Raw genomic sequence first — 26,106 nt, forward strand, 5'->3', positions numbered from 1 at the left:
CTACCCGATGGATGAGAGACACGTCTGCTCCGTCCCGCGCTTGCAGCATCTGCCGTGAAGCGATCAGCTGACTGTCACGTGACCGGCTTGTAATCAGCTGACTGGCCGGTTACACGCCAGTTAGCTAACAGCTGATCGGCTCACCGGCAGATGCTGGAAGCGCGGGATTGGAGCGGACCGGACCGGACGCCTCTCCCCTGACATCGGGTAGGTGAGTATCTATCCTGCGCCTCCGTAAAAAAGCGATGGAATTACGCAGTGTGTGAACACCGCTGCGTAATTCCATCGCTTATAATGGGCACAATAGAGAGAGAGCGCGGGACGCAGCTGCGTAAAGAATTGACATGCCAATTCTTTACGCAGCTGCGCTTTCCCGCTGCGTAAAATTACACACTGTCTGAACGGCAAAGTGAATTTCCCATTCACTTTGCTGGCAGACACAAAGCACATTGCGTATTTTCAAAAAGCGCGCGCAAAAAAGCGCGCGAAAATACGCAATGTCTGAACGCAGCCTAATGGTCTGTTTCGCTTCCATTTGGAGCCCCTTTGACCGCATGTTGTGGGTTAACAGCAACAGATTCCAAATGCAAATTGCACGCCAGATTAGCTCAATATCTTTTACCTACTTAATTTATGATAGATTGACGAGGGAATAGCTCATGCAACTCATTAAAGAGCCTTTGAGATAATGGTCCAATTACTTTTGGTCCCTTGAAAAATAGGCCGCTACAGAGCTGTAATTTAGGATGTGAATACCCTCAAATTAAAACTGCGAGTCTGCACTTGAAACTCATCTTGACGTTATAACTGTATCTTGAGTATGTTTTGGAAAACTGGTGATTGACTTGGCCATTGCAGAATATTCCAATCCTTTACCTAAGGGTATGTGCACACGATCAGTGTTCACTGCTTATTGGACGCAGCGCAAGTGCACCAGATGTTACAGCATAGTGGATGGGATTTATACAAATCCCATGCCCACTATGCGTCTGCGGCACACCCGCGGAAACTGACATGGGGCGCGTCTTTCCAGACCGCAGCATGTCAATTTCTCCCGTGGGTCTGCATGCAGGCTTTCCCCATAGACCTAATCTCTATGGGGAAACCCCACTTGTGAGAAGGAAAAAAAAACGTCTGCCGCTCATTTGCACAATGTGCGGAAGCCGGAGGCGGCTCGTCCGCAGGCTCGTGGCAGCAGTCTGCTCTGGATCGCGTGGATGTAGCCTAAGATACTCCTGGGGGGCTTCACAGTGTGTTTTTGCCTATTGTCCATCTGGACTGAAGCACTGTCCAATCCACCTTGCTGCATTTGGTTGAATCTGAGCAGAAAGTATCGCCCTGTATACTTCAGGATTCATCCAGCTGCTTCTGTCACATCATCAAGGAACACTAATGATCCAGTGTCATTGGAAGTCATGCATTCCCGCGCGCCATCACACCGCCTCCACCAAGTTTTACAGAGTATGTGGTGTGATTTAGATTATGAGCTGTTCCAAGCCTTCGCCATACCTTCTTCCCATCATTCTGGTACAGGTCGATCGGCTGGCTTCTTAAGATGTTTTTTGGCAAACTGTAATTTGGCCTTTTTATTTTTAAGGCTGATTAATGGTTGGCACTTTGTGGTGAACCCTCTTATTTGCTCTCATGAAGTCTTCTCTTTATGGTAGACTCACGTCCTGAAGCACATACTTCCAGGAGAGTGATCTTCACTTGGGTGGATGTTGTGAAGGGTTTTTTCTTCACCATGGAAAAGATTATGTAATCCTACACCACTGTTGTCTTCTGTGGACATCCAGGCCTTTTAGAGTTCCCAATCTCACCAGTGTGCTTTTTATTGTAGAATGTTCCAAACTGTTGATTTGGCCACTCCTAATATTTCTGCTATCTTTCTGATGGATTTCTTCTTTTTTTCAGTTTAATAATGGTCTGTTTCTCTTCCATTGAGAACCCCTTTAACCGCATGTTGTAGGTTCACACCAACAGCAGCTTACATACGCAAATGCCACATCTGGAATCAGCTCCAGACCTTTTACTTTCTTAATTGATAATGGATTAATGAGGGAAAATCCCATGCAGCCAATTAAAGAGCTTTTCAGATAATTGTCCTATTACTTTTGGTCCCTTTTTAACCCCTTTACAGCCTGGGGCGTAATAGTACGCACCAGGCTGTCACCCCCTCTTCAGCGCGGGCTCCGGCGCTGAGCCCACACTGAAGCAGGCACATGTCAGCTGATTTATACAGCTGACGTGTGCCCGCAACAGCCGTGGATGGAATCGCGATCCACCCGCAGCTGTTAACATGTTAAATGCCGCTGTCAATCTCTGACAGCGGCATTTAACAGCGCCGCGCCGGGAACACGTCACTTACCCCGCCCATCAGTGACCCCGTCACGTGATCGCTGGTCACTGATGGGTGGGCATGACAACCCTGGGTCTGCAGCAGACCCCAGTGGTTGTCATGAACTGATCGCTAAGAGCGCCACCTAGTGGTCTGCGCTCATAGCACAGGAGCATTTCTGCTACATAGAGGTGATCTGCTTATCACCTCTATGTAGCAGAGGCAATCAGACAAGGGCTGCTTCTAATCTCCTATGGAGACTATAAAAGCAAGCAAAAAGTAAAAAAAAAAAAAAAAAAAAATGTTTTTAAAAATATTAAAAAATATATAAAAGTTTAAATCAACCCCCTTTCACCCCATTCAAAATAAAAAAAAACACATACACATATTCGGTGTCGCCGTATTCAGAATCACCCAATCTATCAATATAAAAAAAGAAGAATTAATCCGATCGGTAAACGGCGTAACGAGACAAAAATTCAAAACGCCAGAATTACGTTTTTTGGTCGCCGCAACATTGCAATAAAATGCAATAACGGGCGATCAAAACATCGGATCTACCCCAAAATGTTATCAATAAAAACTTCAGCTCGGCGCACAAAAAATAAGCCCTCACCCGGCCCCAGATCCCGAAAAATGGAGACGCTACGGGTCTTGGAAAATGACACCATTTTTTTTTTTTTTTTTAGCAAACTTTGGATTTTTTTTCACCACTTAAATAAAAAAGAACCTATACATGTTTGGTATCTACGAACTCGTAATGACCTGGAGAATAAGAATTGTAGGTTAGTTTTAGCATTCAGTGAACGTGGTAAAAAAAAAATAATAATAATCTGTGGTATTACACTTTTTTTTGCAATTTCACTGCACTTGGAATATTTTTCCCATACACGATATGGTAAAACCAGTAATGTCGTTCAAAAGTACAACTCATCCCGCAAAAAATAAGCCCTCACACGGCCATATTGACCAAAAAATATAAACGCTATGGCTCTGGGAACAAGGGGAGCAAAAAATGAAAATGCAAAATCCCAGGGTCCTTAAGGGGTTAAAAAGAGGCAGCTACATATTAAAGAGTTGTAATTTCTAAACCCTTACTCCAATTGGGATGTGAAAGCCCTCAAATTAAAGCTGAGTATTCACTTTAAGCCCATGTGGATTATATAACTGTATTCTGAATATGTTTTGGTAAACGGCTAAAATACCAAAACTTGTCACTGTCCAAATATTTCTGGACCTAGCGATCTTACGATTTTAATACTTGCCACTGGGGCCAGTCATACTTCCTGTTATTTTAGGATGTGTTTGCAGGTATTTTCTGATCGGCTGAGGCAGGATTACAATGACAAGTAACACCTCTATATACAGTTGATGACACAGGATCCACCAATCAGAATAGTCGATGTGACAGCTGACCCTGCTCCTCCTCCCTTCACAATGACCTTTACACACGCTCATTAGACACTTCAATAAAAAAAAGAAAGGGTCAGGATCTGACCATTGAGGCTAATGTACATGTGTTATTTTCTGAACCAAAAGAAAATCAGTCTTAAAAGGGCCAGTGGTCCCAGAGTGAAAATTGCAAGATTTCTATGTCTTTTTTATTTTTAATATAGATTGTGCCATGCAAAAAAAAATTGCCAAAAATTAAAAATACATGTAACACAAAAACCTGATGTAATCGGTAGGTCATTTTCTGGTGACTACCTCCCTTTAAGGACACAGCCTTAGTGTTTTTCACTTTTACTTCTGGGTGATGGATGTCGGCGATGAAATGCATCTGAAGTGGGAGACTGCGTTCATCCATTGCGTGTTTGCTGACAGGCTTCCAGTGCCCTGTTCTCTCCAAAACAGGGAGGATCCCAAAGGTTACACTTGGTTATCTGAAAAAGCTGCAGAGTTGCCAGCTTACAGGGGAAAACATGAGGATATGAGCTCCAGTCTCAGGAGATACCGCAGGAATGTGTGTATGTTTCCACTCGGATAATGTGCTCTAGCACTGCCGGAGTGCTCAATCGGAGTCCCTCCATGGAGCATGGGCGATCATGGGCAACAATTGTGTCCATTGCCCTCGGAAAGTTGGTGCAGCCATATTCCGAATTACTGCACATCAACGTTCACCTTTAGTGGGAAGGCTCTGTAGGAAACAGAGTGCTTGTTAATGCAACAACCTGATGCTGACGGTCCCTGTGCGTAACGTGCGTGGCGGAGAAGCTTCTTACTTGGATGCTAACTTTGTTCATAGGTGACATATAAATGCCAAGTGTATTTTTGGGCCCTGACTGGCAGGTGTACCTCACTATACTGCCAATAAAGTAGCATTGTATGCTTTTCCATTCTGCAGAAAACAGTAAAAAAAAGTAAAGCTAATTGTTTACTTTACCACTAGAAAGATGTGTCTAACAGTGTCCTCACCCTTAGGCTATCCTGGCAGCCATGTAATGGAGAAGTCAGGTATAGTATTGTATGATTGACTAATCCATCATACAGTACTATCAGGGAGGCGTCTGATGGGCTCAGAATTTACCCCGCAGCAGGACAACCACCCCAAACATACAGCCAATGTCTAAGCATTAAAAAGAGCAAGGGGTCCTGGAAGTGATGATATGGCCCCCAGAGAGACCTGATCCCATCATCGAGTCTGTGTGGGATTACATGAAGAGACAGACATTCATACACAAGATCTGTGGTTAATTCTCCAAGATATTTGCATCGACCTCCCTGCAGAGTTCCTTCAAAACTGGTGCACAAGTGTACCTACAAGAATAAATGCTGCTTTGAAGGGAAAGGACGGTGATGCTAAATATTGATTGGATTTAGATTTCTCGTTTGTTCATTCTCTTTACATTTTATTAATTGATAAAAAAAAAATAAAAAAAACTGCAAACTATTATTTTTTAACAGACTTTGTAGCATTTTTTTTCCACAACCTACCTAAAATTTTTGTACAGTATTGAATATCCATACACTAATGTACATACATATACGCACTAAATACTCATGTACACACAATAAGGGCTTGCTCACACTAGCGTATAAATCGGATGAGTGCTATCCAATGTTTTATCGGATAGCACTCGGACTAGTGTTATTCTAAGGGACAGTGTGTGTGTGTTTTTTGCAGCGCAAATCAGATAACACGCACCCATTCAAGTTTAAGGCTGTGTGCAAATAATCAGACTCCATTCAGATGACTTCTGAGTGCAGTCTGATTTCCGCTAATTCACACATTGGAGAAATTTTGTTCTTCATCTTCTCCTCATTTGAGAGAATCGGATCACATTAAGCTGACACTTTAATCAAACTCGGACCAGAGTTTGATCGAAGTGTCATTACCATAATTGATCCAATTCTCTCAGAGAACAAAATATACGCTGGGGTGACCCTGGCCTAATACAGTGCATTGTGAAAGTATTAGACCCCCTTGAACTTTTCTACCTTTAGCCACATTTCTGGCTTCAAACATAAAGATATAAAATTCTAATTTTTGGGGGAAGAATCAACAATAAGTGGGACACAATTGTGAAGTGGAACGAAATTTATTGGATATTTTAAACTTTTTTAACAAATTAAAAACTGAAAAGTGGGGCGTGCAATATTATTCGCCCCCCTTGAGTTAATACTTTGTAGCGCCACCTTTTGCTGCGATTACAGCTGCAAGTCGCTTGGGGTATGTCTCTATCAGTTTTGCACATCGAGAGGCTGAAATTCTTGCCCATTCTTCCTTGCAAAACAGCTCGAGCTCAGTGAGGTTGGATGGAGAGCGTTTGTGAACAGCAGTTTTCAGCTCTTTCCACAGATTCTCGATTGGATTCAAGTCTGGACTTTGACTTGGCCATTCTAACACCCGGATACGCTTATTTTTGAAGATATTTTGTAGATTTTGCTTTATGTTTGGGATCATTGTCTTGTTGCAAGATAAATCTCCCTCCAAGTCTCAGGTCTTTTGCCGACTCCAACAGGTTTTCTTCCAGAATGGTCCTGTATTTGGCTCCGTCCATCTTCCCATCAATTTTAACCTTCTTCCCTGTCCCTGCTTAAGAAAAGCAGGCCCAAACCATGATGCTGCCACCACCACCATATTTGACAGTGGGGATGGTGTTTTGAGGGTGATGAGCTGTGTTGCTTTTACGCCAAGCATATAGTTTTGCATTGTGGCCAAAAAGTTCGATTTTGGTTTCACCTGACCAGAGCACCTTATTCCACATGTTTGGTGTGTCTCCCAGGTGACTTGTGGCAAACTTCAAACGAGACTTTTTATGGATATCTTTGAGAAATGGCTTTCTTCTTGCCACTCCTCCATAAAGGCCAGATTTGTGCAGTGTACGACTGATTGTTGTCCTATGGACAGACTCTGCCACCTCAGCTGTAGATCTCTGCAGTTCATCCAGAGTGATCATGGGCCTTTTGGCTGCATCTCTGATCAGTCTTCTCCTTGTTCGAGATGAAAGTTTAGAGGGACGGCCGGGTCATGGTAGATTGACAGTGGTCTGATACTCCTTCCATTTCAATATGATCGCTTGCACACTGCTCCTTGAGATGTTTAAAACTTGGGAAATCTTTTTGTATCCAAATCCGGCTTTAAACTTCACCACAACAGTATCTCGGACCTGCCTGGTGTTTTCCTTGGTCTTCATGATGCTCTCTGCACTTGAAACAGAACCCTGAGACTATCACAGAGCAGGTGCATTTATACGGAGACTTGATTACACACAGGTGGATTCTATTTATCATTACCAGTCATTTAGGACAACATTGGATCATTCAGAGATCCACACTGAACTTCTGAAGTGAGTTTGCTGCACTGAAAGTAAAGAGGCCGAATAATATTGCACGCCCACTTTTCAGTTTTTAATTTGTTAAAGTTTAAAATATCCAATAAATTTCATTCCACTTCACGATTGTGTCCCACTTGTTGATTCTTCCCAAAAAAATTAGAATTTTATATCTTTATATTTGAAGCCAGAAATATGGCAAAAGGTAGAAAAGTTCAAGGGGGCCAAATACTTTCACAATGCACTGTACATGCACTAATTCTGGATTCATTCATCTGCGTGTCACAGTCTGAGCACGGACTGGCTGCGAGTCTCCTGACCCAAACTACTCAACCACATAAGTATTTACATTGGATGGACCTTTCCACACACTGGCGTATAGACACGATGGTGTATCCACACCTTACTGATCCCAGCTCTTTGAACAGTGCTTTTTCACTTGGGCAGTGGGCCTTTATTATGGCCTCCTCCTAGGTGCACGGTGCTTCAATACCTTTTACCTTATTTTAGAGTCTCCCAAGGTGAGTAGGACATACCGTACTCGTCTGGCAAGTCCATCACAATGTGTGATTTTCTTGTGTGGCCCTGTAACTTGTTACTCAATAGCTCCTTTGAGAAGCTCCGCATTAGTGTGTGAGTGCATCAGTGCGCATGAAGGCTTCACAACTGAGGAGAGAATTTTGGCAGAAACTATTAACTGAAATTTACTTCTGTTAAAAATCTATTTATTTATTTATTTTTTTTGCGAGAGACAAGTGTGTCTTTCAGTTTAAAGCCACTTGTTGGAACAGGCCAAACCTCTATAAAGCGGCCACACATTTTCCTATTAATTGGGCTCCAGAGAAGCCAAACAGGACAGTGGACAATAAATCGCTTGGCTTATATAGCCCCATCACCTGTCTGATATCGCGGCTGAGCGGCAACAAATGGCTCATTGTTTGTACTATTACATAGCTGCCTGATCCGTCCGGCATCCAAGCTTACTAAGGGTGGATTTGGCCACTAATGTTTTTGCATGTGTATTTACTGTTGTGAAAATCCTCAATATAATGGGTATTCCTTGGAGGACCTTTCACCACATTTTTCATGCTGAACTGGACCTATGATGTAATAGTGGCTGAAGAGCGGAATAAAACTTTTTTTTTTTTTAATTTCGCCTCTATTGCGGAGATGTTGGTAATCAAATATTTTGCATCACATGAGTTAACTTTAAGTCCAAGTAGGTGCTATCAGATAGTTTTCACTATGGACGTGTACTTTTCCCTGTTTGACAGTGATCAGTTATAAACAGGCAGCAACGTAGAAATGCAGAAGTGTGGAAATATTAAATGGAGTTAGTATCGGCACACCTCTCTGCTGTGTAATGTATCTTTAGTGCTTATTTAGGCGGCACACTTCAGCTGGCTGAACCTGTGGACTTTGACCCTGATATCATCATCATCATCACAGGTCCTTATGTACTTCTATGTGGTGACTGCTTATGATTGGTCAGTGCCATACAGGAGGCAGAAGCACACTCCACCCCCTCATGAAAACTTTTAATTCTGTTCTGCCGCCACAATTACATGGTGTCCAGTTCAACATAAAAAAAATTTGTGACAGGTCCTCTTTAACATGATGTTAACATGGATGTTCTTCCTGCATATTGTCTGTTTAGAGGCTGAGCAGGCAAAGAGGTTCAACACCTTTTAGCGATATGTTTAAGAAAAATCCCATACAGGGACAAGGCGATCCCGCCCTCCTCCAATTCTGAAATGATGCCAGACACTGTCCCTGACTGCTGCCATTGTCTCTCCACCATTAGGGGTGAAAGGACATGAGCAGGAGTCCTGTCGGCTGGAGAACAATTGGCCCATTGACAGTTCCTTCTAAGGGGCCTTTTGCTACAGGTTCTTGAAAAAATGGAAACGTTCACACATCTGTGTATTTTATCATTGATTGGGACTAATCCACAGAAATATTTCATACTCAAAATTAAAATCCAAGAATATGCCTCAAATTTCAGACGCAGATTTTGCTACAAATGCACTTCTGACTTTTTTTTTTTTCCCTCCTTGAATATATTTCTAAACGTACCTTCAGGGGAGTCTTCCTGCAGATATTTTATGGTTGCACCTTTTTCTGAGTTTTCATAGCACATTTCTCACCTCATGTATAGCCGGCCGGTTACCTGTTACTCTGACATAACATGTCGGGTATCCCCTCACCTTCACGTCTGTGAAAATATCCCGGCTAGTGTGGACAAGTTGGTGGATCGGAGCTCGGATGTTTGATGTACATGGCATACAAAGCCTGTGTGCTCACACATTCCTCACCACAACTTGTCCTACATTTACTGTGGATCTATAGGTTTTACATCTTTGTTGTATTTTTGGCGAATGTTCTTAGAACAACTTTCATACATACTAAAGTTTAATGCAAAAAAAATATATATATATTCTCGGCTTTATGGATGCAAAGGGTCCGAATTCACTTTGACTGTAAACCTGTGTAAGATCCTGCACCATTTCTATTGCGTGTATCACATCACATTATAAGGGACCAGGATATGAGGACTTGGTTTATAAGTCATTATTAGGATTTGCTTTACTTTAGATACATTTTCATGAATTTCAGCTATAGAGGCTTCTTTCTTCGGCTCTTCAGCGACCAGCCCTGCTTACCAACGTGGAGACCGGGCAGAATAAGTTGTCTGGTCGTCCTTTTGTTGATGGATCTTGGTATCTTTGACACTGCGACGTTTTGGTTTTTTTTTTGTTCCCCTCCTTTAGGCCATTTCCCAGCAAGACCTTGTACACATGGCGATTCAGATAGCCTGCGGGATGAGTTACTTGGCCAGGCGGGAAGTTATCCACAAAGACCTTGCTGCTAGAAATTGTGTGTAAGTAGTTTGTATCTCAGAGCCAACATCACTGACTGCGAGTCTAATGCTATTAATGTGTTGACTGTTCTGCCTATCAATATAATTTAAACTGAACCTGATTCCCCAAACAAGTCACAATGGAATAAACTTTCACTTTCTGAAACATTTGCCATTTTCACAATATCACCAACCTTTTCTGTTTTCCAGGATTGATGAGTCTCTCCAGGTAAAGATTACAGATAATGCTCTATCACGAGACCTTTTCCCTATGGATTACCATTGTCTTGGTGACAATGAGAACCGACCGGTACGCTGGATGTCTCTCGAGAGTCTGGTAAACAAAGAGTTTTCCAGTGCTGGCGATGTGGTAAGTTCTTACTTGCTTCCTTCCTCAGAGTGTATGGAACAGCGTATGTTCACATGGGGCAAAATGTCTGCGCGACTACTGAATTGTCAAGGGTTTCAGCCCATGCTTTGGGAAGGGTAAAATCCACCATGAAAATCCACAGCATGAATTGACATGCTGCCGATCTAAATCAGAATTTGCACCCACAACCCCGGACAGAAAACCTGCAGCGTATCCACCCAGTGTAGACATGCACTAATGGTGCTTATTATTTAGAATTTAATTGAGAGGGTAATTGAGCCAGGGCTAGTGCTGCAGTAATGCAGTGGGGGCAATTTTTTATTTTTTTTCATAGTCACCAAAGGTCATAAACAACCATTGTGGAAATGTAGTGTTCATAATGTGTTTGCAGTATTTTAATGTATGTATTAAAGGGTTAATCCCCAAATCACAAGTTATCACCTACTCGCAGGATAGAGCACTACTAGCTGATTGCTGGGGGACAGCTGCTAGGACCCCAGGTGATATAAAGGTTGTGTTGTTGAATCTGAAGAACAGCCCCATGTTGTCTGGAGTGTAGGTGTCCATGTCCAGCCTCCGCTGTGTTTTCATTGGCTGTAAGCCATGATCATCAACATTAACAGAAATAAACACTTGAAAGGACTCTAAATAATGAGTTTCACTTTTTGTATTGAACAGCTGAAATAGATTAACTTTTTGATGATATTCTAATTTTGTGAGATGCACCTGTATGTGTAAGACAAATCATAGGTATCAAAGTGGTGATTAGGTGCGACTGCTTGTAAAGCTGGGGTCCGGGTCAGCAGTCTGCCTCTTACTATTGCTGCGTATATATGTACTTTGAGGGCTGCAATCCTCCCATAAAATGATGCCCAGCAGCACAATGCTGCAGAATATAGTATTATACCACTAGATGAGTCCTGCCAGTTGCTTCATGTAGATGGATCCAGAACTGTGACTATGGCCATGCCAGTCAGTCCATAACATCAGTCATAGGTGATAGATTTTTAGGTATTACATTCTCATTTTCTGCTCTTTTTCTATTGACACACAATCATTGCCGTTTGGTCTTATAGGAGTTGCCCACTACTCAGGTAACCCCTTGTCAATCACTATCCTTCCCCTTTATAAAACACCACCTTATACTTCCATCTGGTACCGGCGACGTTCCAGCAGTGTTGGCACCCTGAGATCTTGATTGTGTGGTCCTGATGTTTGCCATGGCAGTTCATGAAGAGTCTGCTGGTTATAACGGTCTGTTCAAAAGTTATCAAAATTTAGGTGGTAAAAATAAACTTTTTCATTCCGGTCATGTCACTTTGCATTAATTTCAGAAAAGCACCTGAAGGGTTAATTAACTATCTGAAAGCAATTTTAAATATGTTAAGTGGTGTGGCTTTTAAAATGGTATGACTTTTGGGTGGTTTCCAATATATAGGACCCCCAAAGTCACTTCAAAACTGAACAGGTCCCTATAAAAATAAGTTTTGTAAATTTCCTTGATAAACTGAAAAATTACTGCTACATTTTTAAACTTTCTAAAATGCTAACAAAATAAAACAGAATTTTACAAATGGTGCTGATGTAAAGCAGACATGAGGGAAATGTTGTTTATTAATGTTTTTGTGTAGTATGACTATTGGGATTACAGGTGGGATTCAAAGTTTGAAAATTACATTATTTTTTTTTCAAATTTCTGATATTTTTATGAATAAACGCAAAACATATGAACCTAATTTTACCATTGTTATAAAGTATAATGTATCACGAAAAAAACAATCTCCAAATAAATGGGATATGTTAAAGCGTTCCAGAGTTACTACATAAAGTGACACTGGTCCCTAAGGGTTTAAAATTCCTGGGAGATGGCCTATTAATAAGGTGATGGCCCTGTGCAAATCTTGTTTTCTGCAGTCTTCTTTCCTATCTGTTCTTAAATATGGCGTCTGATGGAGGGGTGGGTAACCAGACCTGTTCATCAGCCGCCTGATTGAACGCCCTCCACAGTATTACCCAATGGAGGCTGCGATGTGTGTTGTCTTACAGTGATGGCTATAATACAACTGGGCAAGTTATCATAAAGCTACAACCCTTTAATGATTGGAGCTTTTTTAATAAAAAGAAACCTATAAGAGAATTAAATACGTGGAGCTGTATAGCGGTGCCTGGTGACTAATGCTCGTTTCCCACCACGGACACGTACGTGATCCGGTTTCTGGTAATGGCTGTGTATGTAGAGGAGCTGCACTCCATCTATCAGGGATAGTGTCCTACTCAGGTCATTCTTTCCACACTCTTTATAAGTGTTTATTTGATGTAAGTCGGACACTTGTTTGGGATAAGAACAAAGACTTCTGCGCTTAGAAGATGTTTCATTCACCGCAGATCGTCACTCAAAGGGCAAAGGTGGGTACAGAAGTACGAGGAGGGGGGATTACAGTTCCGAGGAGATATACTGACGTCATTGTGTTCAGGCACAGAGATAAGCACTTGGCTGATTATTTTAAACTAGATGGTGGCCCGATTCTAACGTATCGGGTATTCTAGAATATGTATGCGGCCGACCGGGTGCGATCAGCAGAGCGGTGTTTAAATTTGGCGCCAAAATCGCTGATTGGTCGGGGTACTTCTGCTGCGAGCAGTAAGGGAGATGACCGGCTAGCTCCGGTCATCTCCCGGCTGCATCGCAGATGAGCCGCTAACAGCCGCCATCTTTTTCTGAAATCCCGCGTCGCTGATTGGCTGCAGCTGGAGCAATCATAGACGCGGGATTTCCTGGACAGACAGACGGGATAAGACGATTATATATATTAGATGGGGCTCAGCACGGTTCACCGCTTTTCCATCCTTCTTTATACCTACCCTTGTAAATAAGGCGAATGGCAGCACAGGCTGCCGCTTTCAGCACTGATTCAGCATTGCCCAGCTGTACATGGCCACACTATTGGTAGGTGAAATAGTCAGAAAAGTAAGAAACTTTGATGCTGAAGGATTTACTAAAACAGACCTGTCAGGAGAGCAGACGCATACTCTGTAAAGTGGTTGTCCAATTTAGGACAATAATTGTAAATCTGTGATAGACATGGTGGGATCCAGAGTGGGGTCTGCTGCTCACTGTACTGAGTAACTAGGAGCTCTATGATTTGTATAAGGCTTTCTATAAATCTAACTAGGCAGTGTGTTCTGCAATTTTAGGAACTCCTATACAATTCAGTAGGGAGATGGGCATGTGTTGTCACCTCACCACCAGGGTTGCCAACCTACTTGTCAATTTTTTTTTCTAGACAATTAGCCAAAAATTCACAGACCTGTTTAAAAAAAAAAAAAAAAAAAAAAAAAAAATCCACATCCCTAATAAAGACTTATAGAATAAGAGCAGATACTGAGAATTACACCCCATATACAGTACAGGAGAAGTGGTTCAGACGCACTAGACCACCCCATTCCCTAAGGCTTCCTTAGGTGTCGTCAGGATGTGAATGAGTGCAGAGCGCACACTGTGACACCTCAGATTGACAATTGTTCTGTCCACCGGTGGCATTTCCAAGGCGAGATACAAGTTAGGCCTCAGGGGCTTTACTACAGAGCGCAAAGAGTTTCTCTGCCCTCTTTTGAGCTTGTGGCATAGACAATTCAACTCATGAAATGCACATTTGATGGTGTTGAGATCTGGTGATGACTCTGCCTTTGCAGAATATTCCACTTCTTTGCCTTAAACTCCTGTATTGTTTTCACATTATTTTTTGGGGTCATTGTCCATCTGTACTGGGAAGCACTGTCCAATCAACCTTGCTGAATTTGGTTGAATCTGAGCAGAAAGTATCGCCCTGTACACTTCAGAAATCATCCGGCTGCTTTTGTTTTCAGTCACATCAACAATAAACACTAGTGACCCAGCGCCATTGGCAGCCATGCATGCCCGCGCCATCACACTGCCTCCTCCACCATGTTTTAAAGAGGACGTGGTCTGATTTGGATCATGAGCCATTCCAAGCCTTCTCCATACTTTCTTCTTACCATCATTCTGGTACAGGTTGATCTTTTTTTCATCTGTCCAAAGAATGTTTTTCCAGAATGGAGCTTGCTTCTTTAGATGTTTTTTGGCAAAGTCAAATCTGTCCTTTGTTTCCAAGACTGATTAACGGTTTGCATCTTATGGTGAACTCCCTATATTTGCTGTCATGATCTTTTCTCTTTATGGTACACTTAGATACTGAAACACCTACTTCCTGGAGAGTGTTCTTCACTTAGGTGGATGTTGTGAAGGGGTTTTTCTTCACCTTGGAAAAAATTCTGCAATCTACCACTGTTGTTTTCCATGGACGTCCAGGTCTTTTTGAGTTCTCAAGCTCTGATAGATTTCTTCTTCTTTTTTTTTTTTATTGATGCTCTGTTTCGCTTCCATTTGGGGCCCTTTTGACCGCATGTTGCGGGTTCACAGTAACAGCTTCCAAATGCAAATGCCACACTTGGAATCACCTCCAGACCTTTTACCTGTTTAATTGATGATTGACAAGGGAATAGCCCATGCAGCCCATTAAAGAGCTTTTGAGATAACTGACCAATTACTTTTGGTTCCTTTTAAAAAGAGGCAACTACAGAGCTGTTAATTAGGATGTGAATACCCTCAAATTAAAACTGCGAGTCTTCACTATAGGCCACAGCCCCACTATCAGTATTTGGTCAGTATTCGGTCAGTATTTTTTCTCAGGAGTGGGAGCCAAAACCCGGTGAGGAACAATCAGTGAAAAGGTATAATAGAAACAAGTCACCAATTCTACATTTATCACCCACTCCTGGAAAAAAATACTGACCGAATACTGATAGTGGGGCCGTGGCCTTAAGCCCATATTGACTATATAACTGTGTCTTGAATATGTCTTGGAAAACTGCTAAAATGCCAAAACTTGTGTCACTGTCCAAATATTTCTGGATGTAACTGTAGGCCAATAAGAGGCAAATTCTGTCCCCCCACTTTCTTGAGAGGGGCTGGTTTCACAATAGTGCAATGTGTGCAGATCAGGATTCAGCAGCTGCCTCTGCACCAATATATAAAATCTAATGGTAATTATATTGATCATTTTATTTTTATCACATGATGAGTTTTCTGTCCGCATCCAGTTATAGTTCCCTGTCTCACTTCTAATTGTTTGTCTTTAGATTTTCTGTACGTGTATATATAATTTACTAAAGTGAAATGTATTCTACCAACCCCACAGATAACACTGGCAGATGTATTACAGTGGTTTACCCACAGGGCTGCTGGGGCTACTGGTTTCACACTGCACCTACACAGAGCAGCTGAGTAATAAGTCATCTCCCCTGTGTAATAGGCTCCTGGCGTCCGTACCAGGGCTGTACAGAGCGTGCCCTGTCTGGGTTCACCAGCACCGTGTACAACCGAAGTGTCTGCGCCATACATCATCGTGTCCGCACCCTTTACAATGCCACTTTTCTATTTTCACTTTTATATAAATGGTTGCGTTGTTTTATTATGTTACTAATCTGATTCCCATTATATCAAAAGTGAAAACTCACTTATCTTATCAGCGGCCAAGACTTCAGAAATGTCCCGAGTGCCCAGAACATTCCACAATATCTGTGTGATTTCAGACTTGTGAAATCAGAGACTTCCTTCTATTGAAGAAACATTCGAGAGTCTTGTTCCCAGTAGAAAGTAGAAAATGACCTGGTTCAAGGAGTCATTATTATTTATCATCGCTTTCTATGGCCGGTCCCTGCGGACTTCTCTGCATTGTCCAACAATCAGGCTTTATGTGTTACCTTTGTCCCTTGCCCCCACCAAACAACTGGCAAAGTTGCGGAAGGTGGCGGAGAGGGCACAGACACTATTGTAATACTTCTGGGGCTGCTATATCCAGAAAGATTGTCATCTTACAGACTTATTTGCTTTAGTTAGTCTGCTTGGAATTTTTTAGCTAATTTGGACTAGTACAACTATGTTTGTGCCTGACCATGCAGCGATGGATGACTTCTGGAGCTTTACCTACAGCCTGATACAGCACATCTGTATGCACTGGTTATTCTACAGGCTTCGCTGCCCCCGTCATTGGTGATCCAGCTACATGTCTCTTACAAAAAACATGAAGAGTACATTTATATAAAGAAAGCCCCAAATGATGTGCTCTATCTTCCAGAAGGTTCTGAGTTTCCGATCTGTAGCCATAGGGCATGTAGAGGTAACAGCCGAGCCCTTCTGTTATATAAGACCAGAGCATAAATGGAGGCTTTTCCTCTGCAGCAAAGGAGAAATCCAGTCGCGATCCCTGTATGTATCATGCTCCATTGTTAGGGAAAAGGAATTTACTGTACCTGCCAGGTTACAAGGCGTACTGCAGTCTACAATAATTATCACTGACTGGATAGGTGAAATTGTTAGATCAGTATGGGATCCACCCAGGGCTGTAGAGTCGGAGTTAGAGCCCATTTTGGTGGAGTCGGTATAAAATGGACCGACTCAGACTCCTAAAATATATACTAAATTGGGTACAGTAGTTCAATGCAGTTTGTGGGGAATATATTTTCATAAGAATTTAGGAAAGTTCTGAAATGTCCTATTCCTGATGTAAGGGTCTAGACTTTTAGCTGAGATGAATATGTGCTGCAGTAAATTTATCACTTAAACATGAGCCGTGTATGAGGGAGTCGGAGTCAGGGAAATTGAGGAGTCGGAGGTTTGGCTTACCGACTCTACAGCCCTGCATCACCAGAACAGGGGACTTGTATCCACCATTCAAGACCGCAACCAGGAGCAGTGAAACGGAGCAGTGCGAGACATGTAATGACTGACAGTCTGCTCTCCTGATCTACATGTCTCACACTGATAATACCTTCCCTCATTTAAAATAAGCTCAGGAGACAGAGTCTCAGGCAGATCTTTTCCACGAAAAATCGTGGACATGTGAATGGTCCCATAGACTGTCATTGGTACAAGTGCTGTCCGTGAAAATCATGGATGGCACTGTTACGGGAAAAAAATGGACATCAGACTGAAGCCTTAGGAGGTCGATCTTACTGACAGATTCCCTTAAAATCTCATGCTGTAATTTAAAACTGCCTCTTCTTGTTACCCTTTGTACTTTTGGTATATTGGCTTTTCCTGTATGTCCGTGCACATTCTGTAGAGTGTGGAGAAACTTGTATTAGGGGAGTGGGTGGTCAGTTAGAGTCTCTACAGCCAGGGTTGGTTTTGTTTTGTTTTTTGTAAAATTGAAAAATCTTACATGAAGATATGCAATTGAAAAAACTAATAAATCTGATGTTTGCAGTAGTTGGTTGGTTACTGTCTGGATGCAGAATTTCTCTCACGCACCGTGTGGTATTGCTCTTTCTTGCAGTGGGCATTTGGAGTAACACTGTGGGAGCTGATGACGTTAGGACAGACTCCTTATGTGGATATTGACCCATTTGAGATGGCTGCTTACCTAAAAGACGGCTACAGAATAGCTCAGCCGATCAACTGCCCCGACGAACTGTAAGTATGAGCTCTGTACAACGTGCCAGTATGTAGAGAAGACACACAGGGCTCTGTGCCAGCAGGAAGGACTCTGTGCCGGCAGGAAGGGCTCTGGTGCTGCTTTCTGAAGTTCTTCATACCTAATTAATTCATTAATTTGTTTTATTATGCTTATATAGCGCTAACCTATTCCTGTTACTAAGATGCATATTTTTCCTGTAACCTGTTTCCCAGCGCTTTACAGACAGCTCTGATGAATGTTGTAATACTTTTGGTGTCCCATCATGAACATTATAGAGAGGATTATGTAGCCACATCTTTTGCGCTGATTGTCTGTGCCCGATATATGAGCGCACGCGCTCGTTACTTGAGTCTGCCGATGGTGCTCTGGTATGCACTGAGTATCGCAGGTGGTCGAATGACATCTTTGTGTCCCCGCGGCCACGTTTTGTGGCTGTCTAACAGCCGTGAAGCATATGGGACAGAGACTCGAGCATGTCACTTGAGCACCCGTGATACTCGGTGCATACCCAAGCACCCTCGGCAGACTCTAGTAACGAGCACTTGCGCTCATTGCTAGTTGTCAGTCATTCATTTGCACAGCCAGCATGTTCTGTTACCAGTTTATTTGGAGATACAGTTAAACCCGCCTTGGCCGGGGCGGCCTCTATTTAATAGGCAGGATATCATGATCTGAACACAGCCCTACTCACATGAACATTTCTCTGGGTGCACTTATTAGACCGAGGCTCCCCATCACAACACTTTCTGCACCTCCCCTAATAAAGTTGTATATTCCTTCATTTTGAGACCATCCTCCATATCGACAGATCTAGAGAAGATGACACCTGTTAGGCTTCATATTGCTGTTGATGCTGCATCATGCACATGTATAACCTTCTCCCACCCTCCTCTTCTCCAGGTTTGCAGTCATGGCGTGCTGCTGGGCTTTGGACCCTGAAGAAAGGCCCAAGTTCCAGCAACTGGTTCAATGTCTGACTGAGTTCCACTCTGCCCTCGGGGCGTACGTGTGAGGGAGACCATTACCCCTCCGGAATAACACTGCATGGACTGTATAGAGCTCTCACAGCACAGTGCCTTAGGATACTATGTTAATCTTCATTTTTATTTTTTTTACTTTTTTTTTTGTAAAATACTTTTATATTAAGTATTTTATAGCTAATAGATCTTGGCTTTGTAGACCTGGGCGGATTGAACACTACCCAGAAAAACACGTTGCCATCTGGTCTCTGTTGCAAGACAATATGAATAGTTTCTACGAAGGACACTCGATGCCATGAAGACATTTTGTATTTTATAAATATTGGACATTTTTATTTTATTTTAAGCCTTCCCCTTTTTGTTACTTTGGTTTTTTTAATATATAGGACCTTTTTTATTTTGTAATGGTATGTTTGGACGTCTTTAAGATGCATTGTTCCTTTGTAAAAGGGTGAAAAATAAGTTATAACACTAGACAATGCCTCCTCATGTATGCTTTCATTGACTTGCTGATGCATCAGTTCACTTTGTACATAAAGGATAACTTTGTTTTGTACAACGCTCGCACTACATCTATTTTACGGTACACTTGTACATTTGTTTACTGTTTTGGATTTTTTTTTTATTATTCTAAAGGGGCTAAAGCTCTTTGCATTTTCATTTCTGACATGGATATAAATACACATGCAGGATTCACAGCCTGAAGGAGTTGTCTGGGTGTACACATTTATCACCTGGCCAGAGAGCACCTACACTTTTATCTCAAAGTCAAGTGAACTCTGAAGAGGTTCTGCTACAAGATGGCTTACTTATGGCCGCTGATAGGTGGGAGTGTCGGATGTTGTTCCCCACCCATCTCATTGATGACTTTTCAAGGCTAGGTCATCAGTATGTGGTTTCCAGACAACCCCTTCTAAACTAAACCTCATGTCAACTAGAATGGTCATTCAATAGTAGTAGGACCAGTGAGTTTTACAGACACTTGGTGAATCCGAACCAAAAGTCCAGGGCATTAAGGAAAAAACATGAGTTCTTGGCTATGGATAAGAAAATGGCCAATCACTTACATTAAGGCCCCATACACCTGAAAGTCACCGGAACTGTTTATCTAATGTGTGGGACCTCCTGATTCTACCCCAACAGATGATATCTGGAATTATAATACCAGATCCCTTTGTTTTGGGGTTTTTTTTGGTCCATTTTGCCTGAGGAAAACAAGTTGCCTAATAATTCTGCACACCTTGATAAAGGTCTTGTAATCCTCCTGATTACACAAGTACACATCACCTCATCTGCTTCATTCATATTTATACAGCCTGGAAGGTAAAAATCTACGTAAAAGTGACAATATGGTCAAAATACTCTCCTAATTGTGCACACAGTGTATGGTCTCCTTTAGTCCCCCCATACCTGTAAATTTCTGTCCACTACAGTAAAAGGTTGGTCTTATACAAGATAAAAGGAGTCGCTTATTTCCATGTTAGCTACCAAAAACTCCACCTGATGGCTTAATGATGCACTTTTGGAAATATCGTAGTGGTACCATTCTCCCATCCACTATCATTACATGATATGACAAACTGATCTCATGCATCCTTCTGGTCTACACCCATGGATAATATAGACCGTCATAATCATTAGATACAAGTTTTAACCATATTCAGTGTTTGTCAGGTGAAAAAAAAGAAAGTTGTTTTAGCCGTCTGTATCATACCGACATCTTCTAGGATAAAGTTATTGATGTTTCTGTTTATTGCCTCAGTTGGAAGCAATATCTTTTGTTCTCAGGAATGATTTTTCTTTGAAAGGACATTCCCAATCCCTCTCCTGGTGTCATTGAATATGTATGACCAGGTTGAACTGTAATGGCCAAAATGGACTAAAATGTGTATATACCGCATTTCTGGAAAACTAAGACCGGTTTATATTATTTTTTTGCTCCAAAAGATGGGTTAGGGCTTATTTTCAGGGGATGTCTTAATTTTTTCCGTGAACGACAATCCACATTTATTCTTGAACAAAAAGTCAATGTTTATTCTGATATAATCATGCATCACATTGTGAAACATTAACATAACTCTCCAAAACCTGAATTCCATCATGAATTTCTTGAGATCCTATTTCCTTTTTCCATGTACAACAAATCTACTCTTTACACAGACTGACGAAGAATGATGGGGTTAGAACGATCATTAATAGATCAATCTGTCCACATTCATATTATGCGGAGCAGCACATTTCATGTTTACACCAAGCGATTTGTTAATAAGAACAATCACCCTGATTGTTGGACTGAGGTTGTGCAGGCCAGTCTTAATGAATGGGGCTGCTGGAGTAAGATGCACCTAATTCATTAAAAGGCGCACACCACTTAATAAAGTAGAAATCTTACAAGTCCCATGCGCCTGTGGCAGAAATATATATATACACACACACTGCACATACATACACATGTGTATATACACACACACTGCACATACATACCAGCCTGTCTTTTTCAGCTCTAGACTCCTGCATTTGAGACCTTTGGTGATATCATGGTCACATGACTGTGATGTCACCAAAGGTCCTCAAGCAGCCTTAGCCTCGGAGTAGAAACGCTAGGGGCCCTGTGAGATTGCACTGTAAGTTTTCCTTTCCCCCTTACACCGGCCCTGCATGCCAGACTGTCTCCTGTTCAGTTCCTATAGGCTACTGCAGTTAAAGGGGTTGTCCAGTACTTTATATTATCCCCCCGGGGCCCCTAAGGATTTTTGTAATTTAGCTTACGTTGCAGATAATGCCTGTGCGTGGCGCTATCACTGGCCACTCACAGGCATCACGTGACCCCCGGCTGCAGCCGGCGATAACATCTGCTGACGTCACGACAAGTGTTGGCAGCAGCTGGGGGTCTCGGTCTTCCTGGTTCCACAGTGGATGCCAGTCTGTGGGCCGGGTAACCACACACACCACATCCGGCATCCACCGCGCGCTCTGCCTCTCCCCAAAGCGCGTGGTGGATGCTGTGTATGACGCGGGGAATAACCCCGCCCACATCTCAGCAGCCACCGCGGGGACCCTAGCGCTGAGTCACGCCTCACTTGTCGTGATGTCAGCACGGGGTCACGTGATGCCTGTGACCGGCCACCGATAGAAAAAGCAACTTAAGGTATTTGAAAAAATCCTTAGGGGCCCCAGGGGGATACATTGGGGGGGGGGATATAAAGTACTGGACAACTTCTTTAAGAGACCTTTAGTGACATCATGATCACATGACTTTGAAGTCACCAAAGGTCCTTAAGCAGTCTCAACCTCGGAATAGAAACACTGGGGGCCCATAGGAGAGTGAAGGCCCAGTTTGACTTCCCCCCAACATTGGCCCTGACTTGTAAGTAGAGCTTATTTTTGGTTTTCTATTTCAAGCATACTCCAAAAATTCTGTAAAATCATGCTAGGGTTCATATGCAGAGTAGGTCTTATTTTTGGGGAAACATGGTAATTGTCCATCCTTCAGCCTACAGTTGTGTAATGTATATGACAACCTAATGAAGGCAAATATCAGTGCTTCTCTCCGAGGCCACAATCTGGCAGTGAATCAAATACTAAAACTGGTTATAACTTTACTAATTCTGTATCACAATCTAAAAAGTATAGCTGATCGGTGAGATGTAATGAGACTTATGCAGAAATCTTCTGGTATCAGCGATCAGTTTAAAGGGAACCTGACATCAGATTCATGCTGCCCGAACAACAAGTATCATGAATCGGACACTGGCTATGTGACTGCAGCCAGGTATGTTTTATGATGAAACGCTGCAGTGTTTGAGTGCATATACTTTGAAAAGCCGGCCGGGGACTATGTATCCTGGATCACTAGTCAGAGACAGGTCACTGGAGACATTTGCAGACCAGTTGACTGATTAGGTCTCTCTATGTGTGTACATAGGGAGAGACCTGTTAATCAAAGGGAATGGGGCTGGGAGAAACAGGCCAGGGACCTGCCTTGGTCTAGTTAGCTGAGAGACACAGTTCCTAGCCAGCTTTTTAAAATATGCTTACTCTGAAACGTGGTGTCTGATTCATGTTGCCCATGTTTTGGGCAACCTGAATCTGATGACTGGTTCCATTTTAATGATTTGTTGACTATACTGAACTGCTTCCATTACTTTGGTACTTTTTACCTTTACCATTCCCCCTGTTTCACTTTTTTAGACCATGTTGACAGTAAAGTATTGACAGTCCACTTGAAAGAACAGAATTTAAAGGGGGATAACCAGAAAACGTTTCCCTCAAAACAGTGACACTCTTGTCCATGGGCCGGTCCCATTTATGGCCAAGTTAGTAATGCTGACAGACACACAGCTCATGAACAAAAGTGGCGCTGCTTTTTAGAAAGTAGAAACAATGTGACCCTGCGATTTATAAGTACTTTTTTCGATCAAGGCTGTTTTGGAGGGTCTCTGCCCCCGAACTAGCACTGAACCAACTTTGGCATATGCATGATACAAGACACAACTGTGTAGGTTATAAGGGTGACTACGCACTGCAAATATTTCTACATTTGTCTTAGTGGAACTTGCAGAAATCCATAGACGTGCCACTACATACATTCACATGAATGGAACGGATTTTTAGGCTGTATGCCCACGATGCGTTTTTTAAGCGTTTCTGCAGCTGCAGAAACGCTTAAAAAACGCTTGGTAGAAGGTCTGCCATGTTCCCCAATGATGATCCACATGTGCTGTGCACATGCTGCGGAAATTTCTGCTGCGGATTATCATTGCGGAAAAAAAACGCAGCACTACCAATTATTTTGCGGAAGCGCAGCGTTTTCACCTCCATTGACTTGCAATAGACCGCATGGATTCCGCATCACTGCATATGTAGATGCGGAATCCATGCTTTCCAATGTGCGGATGGTACCCAGGTCTAGAGGAGAGGAGCCTGTAAAAAAAAAAGAATAAAATAAAAAAACATGTTATATTTACCTTCTGGCGGTCCCCGGTTTGCTCGTCCTCACTTGCTGGCAGATCGCGGTGGACTGAAGTACCTGCGCTGACGTCATAGTCATGTGACGGGTCACGCGATGCTGACGTCGGCAGGTCCTTCAGTGTACCGCGATCAGCCGGCAGCCAGGACGGAGGGAAGCAAGACACCGGGGGCCATCAGAAGGTAAGTATAGATTTTTTTTTTTTTTTTACCATTCTTTTACGGTCACACTATATAAATCCATGCCGTTTGCATGCATTCATATAGTGTGACCAAGTTGTCAAGCACTTTCCAAGTGATGCTAAAATCGCTTGGAAAGCGCTTGACAACCCACATGCGGAAATGCATGTGAAGAACACTTCACATCCGCATGTCCCTGGCAGGAAAAACGCATGTACAATCCGCATGCGTTTTTTCTGCCAGGGAGATGCAGAAACGCTCAGGAAAAATCCAGAGCATTTCTGCATCGTGGGCACATAGCCTTAGTCTAAAAATTTTGCAACAAAACTGCACATAAATCCATTCTTAGGGAGGGTTCAAATGTCCATATTATGTGGCTATATTAATGTAGTCCGCATCACGGCTGTAATTCCCGACTCTTCCTGCATCATGAGATATGAGGTCAGACCATAAATTATCATTTAGATAAAAAATACGTCCGTTAAATACGGTCATGTGAATTAGCAGAAACACAAAACTTCTAGGTTGCTATCTCTGCAGCCTCCTTATAAGGCCCAGTACACACAGTGCAATATCGACACAGGTTTTCAGCATATTAGCCAGATCTAAGGATGAATGTATGAGATATACAAAGCTTCCTTTTTATACTTCCACTTTTATCTCCACACATGGTTTGAGTGTCGTGAATACACTATGTGAATAAGGCCTAAATACTATTAAAGCCCCTTTTGTCATTGATGTCGCCTTTTGATGCAGTTTCTGCCATTTGTGGGTTATCAACGGTTACGGTTCGCACAGTCTTCTAATTAAATGACAAAGAATTATCCAAATATATTTTTTTAATATGTTGTGAAATAAAAAGTATATTTAAATATGCTGTCAACCTCTTTAGTGGTTTGCATTTTGTTTCTACACAATAAATGGAAAAAAAAAGCAGGACTATGTGCACTCTAAGAATATTTAACGATTGAAATCAGTAGAAAGCTTATTCAAAGAGTATTTGATGTGGAGTTTTGAGCAGAATACACTTCAAAATCCACAAAAAAAAACTGCATGTGAACACACAGTCTTAGCACACGGCTATATTTTTCGTGCGACAATGATTCCTGCATCGTGTTGCTACATCCTATGATTTCCTGTGATGTCGCAGTGTGACATTAGTCACAAATATTTTGAAATGTATAAGATTTTCTGTCGCAAGTCACACACGACTCACTTGCCATAGGTTTCAATACGCGTATAACTTATCTTCCGATTTGTCTGCTATATATATATATATATATATATATATATATATATATATATCTCATATATACATTTGTCCTATATTTTCTATTTGTGTATACATACATACATACGGAAAAGACCAAAAGTTTGGACACACCTTCTGATTTAAAGATTTTTCTGTATTTTCAGGACTATAAAAATTGTACATTCACACTGAAGGCATCAAAACTATGAATTAACACATGTGGAATTATATACTTAACAAAAAAGTGTGAAACAACTGAAAATATGTCTTATATTCTAGGTTCTTCAAAGTATCCACCTTTTGCTTTGATGACTGCTTTGCACACTCTTGGCATTCTCTTGATGAGCTTCAAGAGGTAGTCATCGGAAATGGTTTTCACTTCACAGGTGTGCCCTGTCAGGTTTAATAAGTGGGATTTCTTGCCTTATAAATGGGGTTGGGACCATCAGTTGTGTTGTGCAGAAGTCTAGTGGATACACAGCTGATAGTCCCACTGAATAGACTGTTAGCTGCTTTTTTCTTGCCATAATACAAATTCTAAGTAAAGAAAAACGAGTGGCCATCATTACTTTAAGAAATGAAGGTCAGTCAGTGCGAAAAATTGGGCAAACTTTGAAAGTGTCCCCAAGTGCAGTTGCAAAAACCATCAAGCGCTACAAAGAAACTGGCTCACATGAGGTACCGCCCCAGGAAAGGAAGACCAAGAGTCACCTCTGCTTCTGAGGATAAGTTTATCCGAGTCACCAGCCTCAGAAATCACAGGTTAACAGCAGCTCAGATTAGAGACCAGGTCAATGCCACACAGAGTTCTAGCAGCAGACTCATCTCTACAACAACCGTTAAGAGGAGACTTTGTGCAGCAGGCCTTCATGGTAAAATAGCTG

General features: G+C 42.2%; 1 protein-coding gene across 3 annotated transcripts in view; it reads left to right on the forward strand.

Moving 5' to 3' along the window:
- Window positions 1–24,853, forward strand: part of RYK (receptor like tyrosine kinase) — a 150,520-nt gene extending 125,667 nt beyond the window's left edge. For all 3 annotated transcript variants that reach the window (XM_073674326.1, XM_073674327.1, XM_073674325.1), the window contains 4 exons: window positions 9,885–9,994; window positions 10,184–10,343; window positions 17,702–17,838; window positions 18,743–24,853. In XM_073674326.1, the coding sequence (XP_073530427.1) occupies window positions 9,885–9,994; window positions 10,184–10,343; window positions 17,702–17,838; window positions 18,743–18,854 (519 nt within the window). In that variant the 3' untranslated portion in view covers window positions 18,855–24,853. The remainder of the gene's footprint in view (window positions 1–9,884; window positions 9,995–10,183; window positions 10,344–17,701; window positions 17,839–18,742) is intronic.
- Window positions 24,854–26,106: the final 1,253 nt, after the last annotated feature.

Source organism: Phyllobates terribilis, unplaced genomic scaffold (assembly GCF_046119375.1).
Source record: "Phyllobates terribilis strain yellow unplaced genomic scaffold, ASM4611937v1 Scaffold_3__8_contigs__length_932513732, whole genome shotgun sequence".
NCBI lineage: Eukaryota > Metazoa > Chordata > Amphibia > Anura > Dendrobatidae > Phyllobates > Phyllobates terribilis.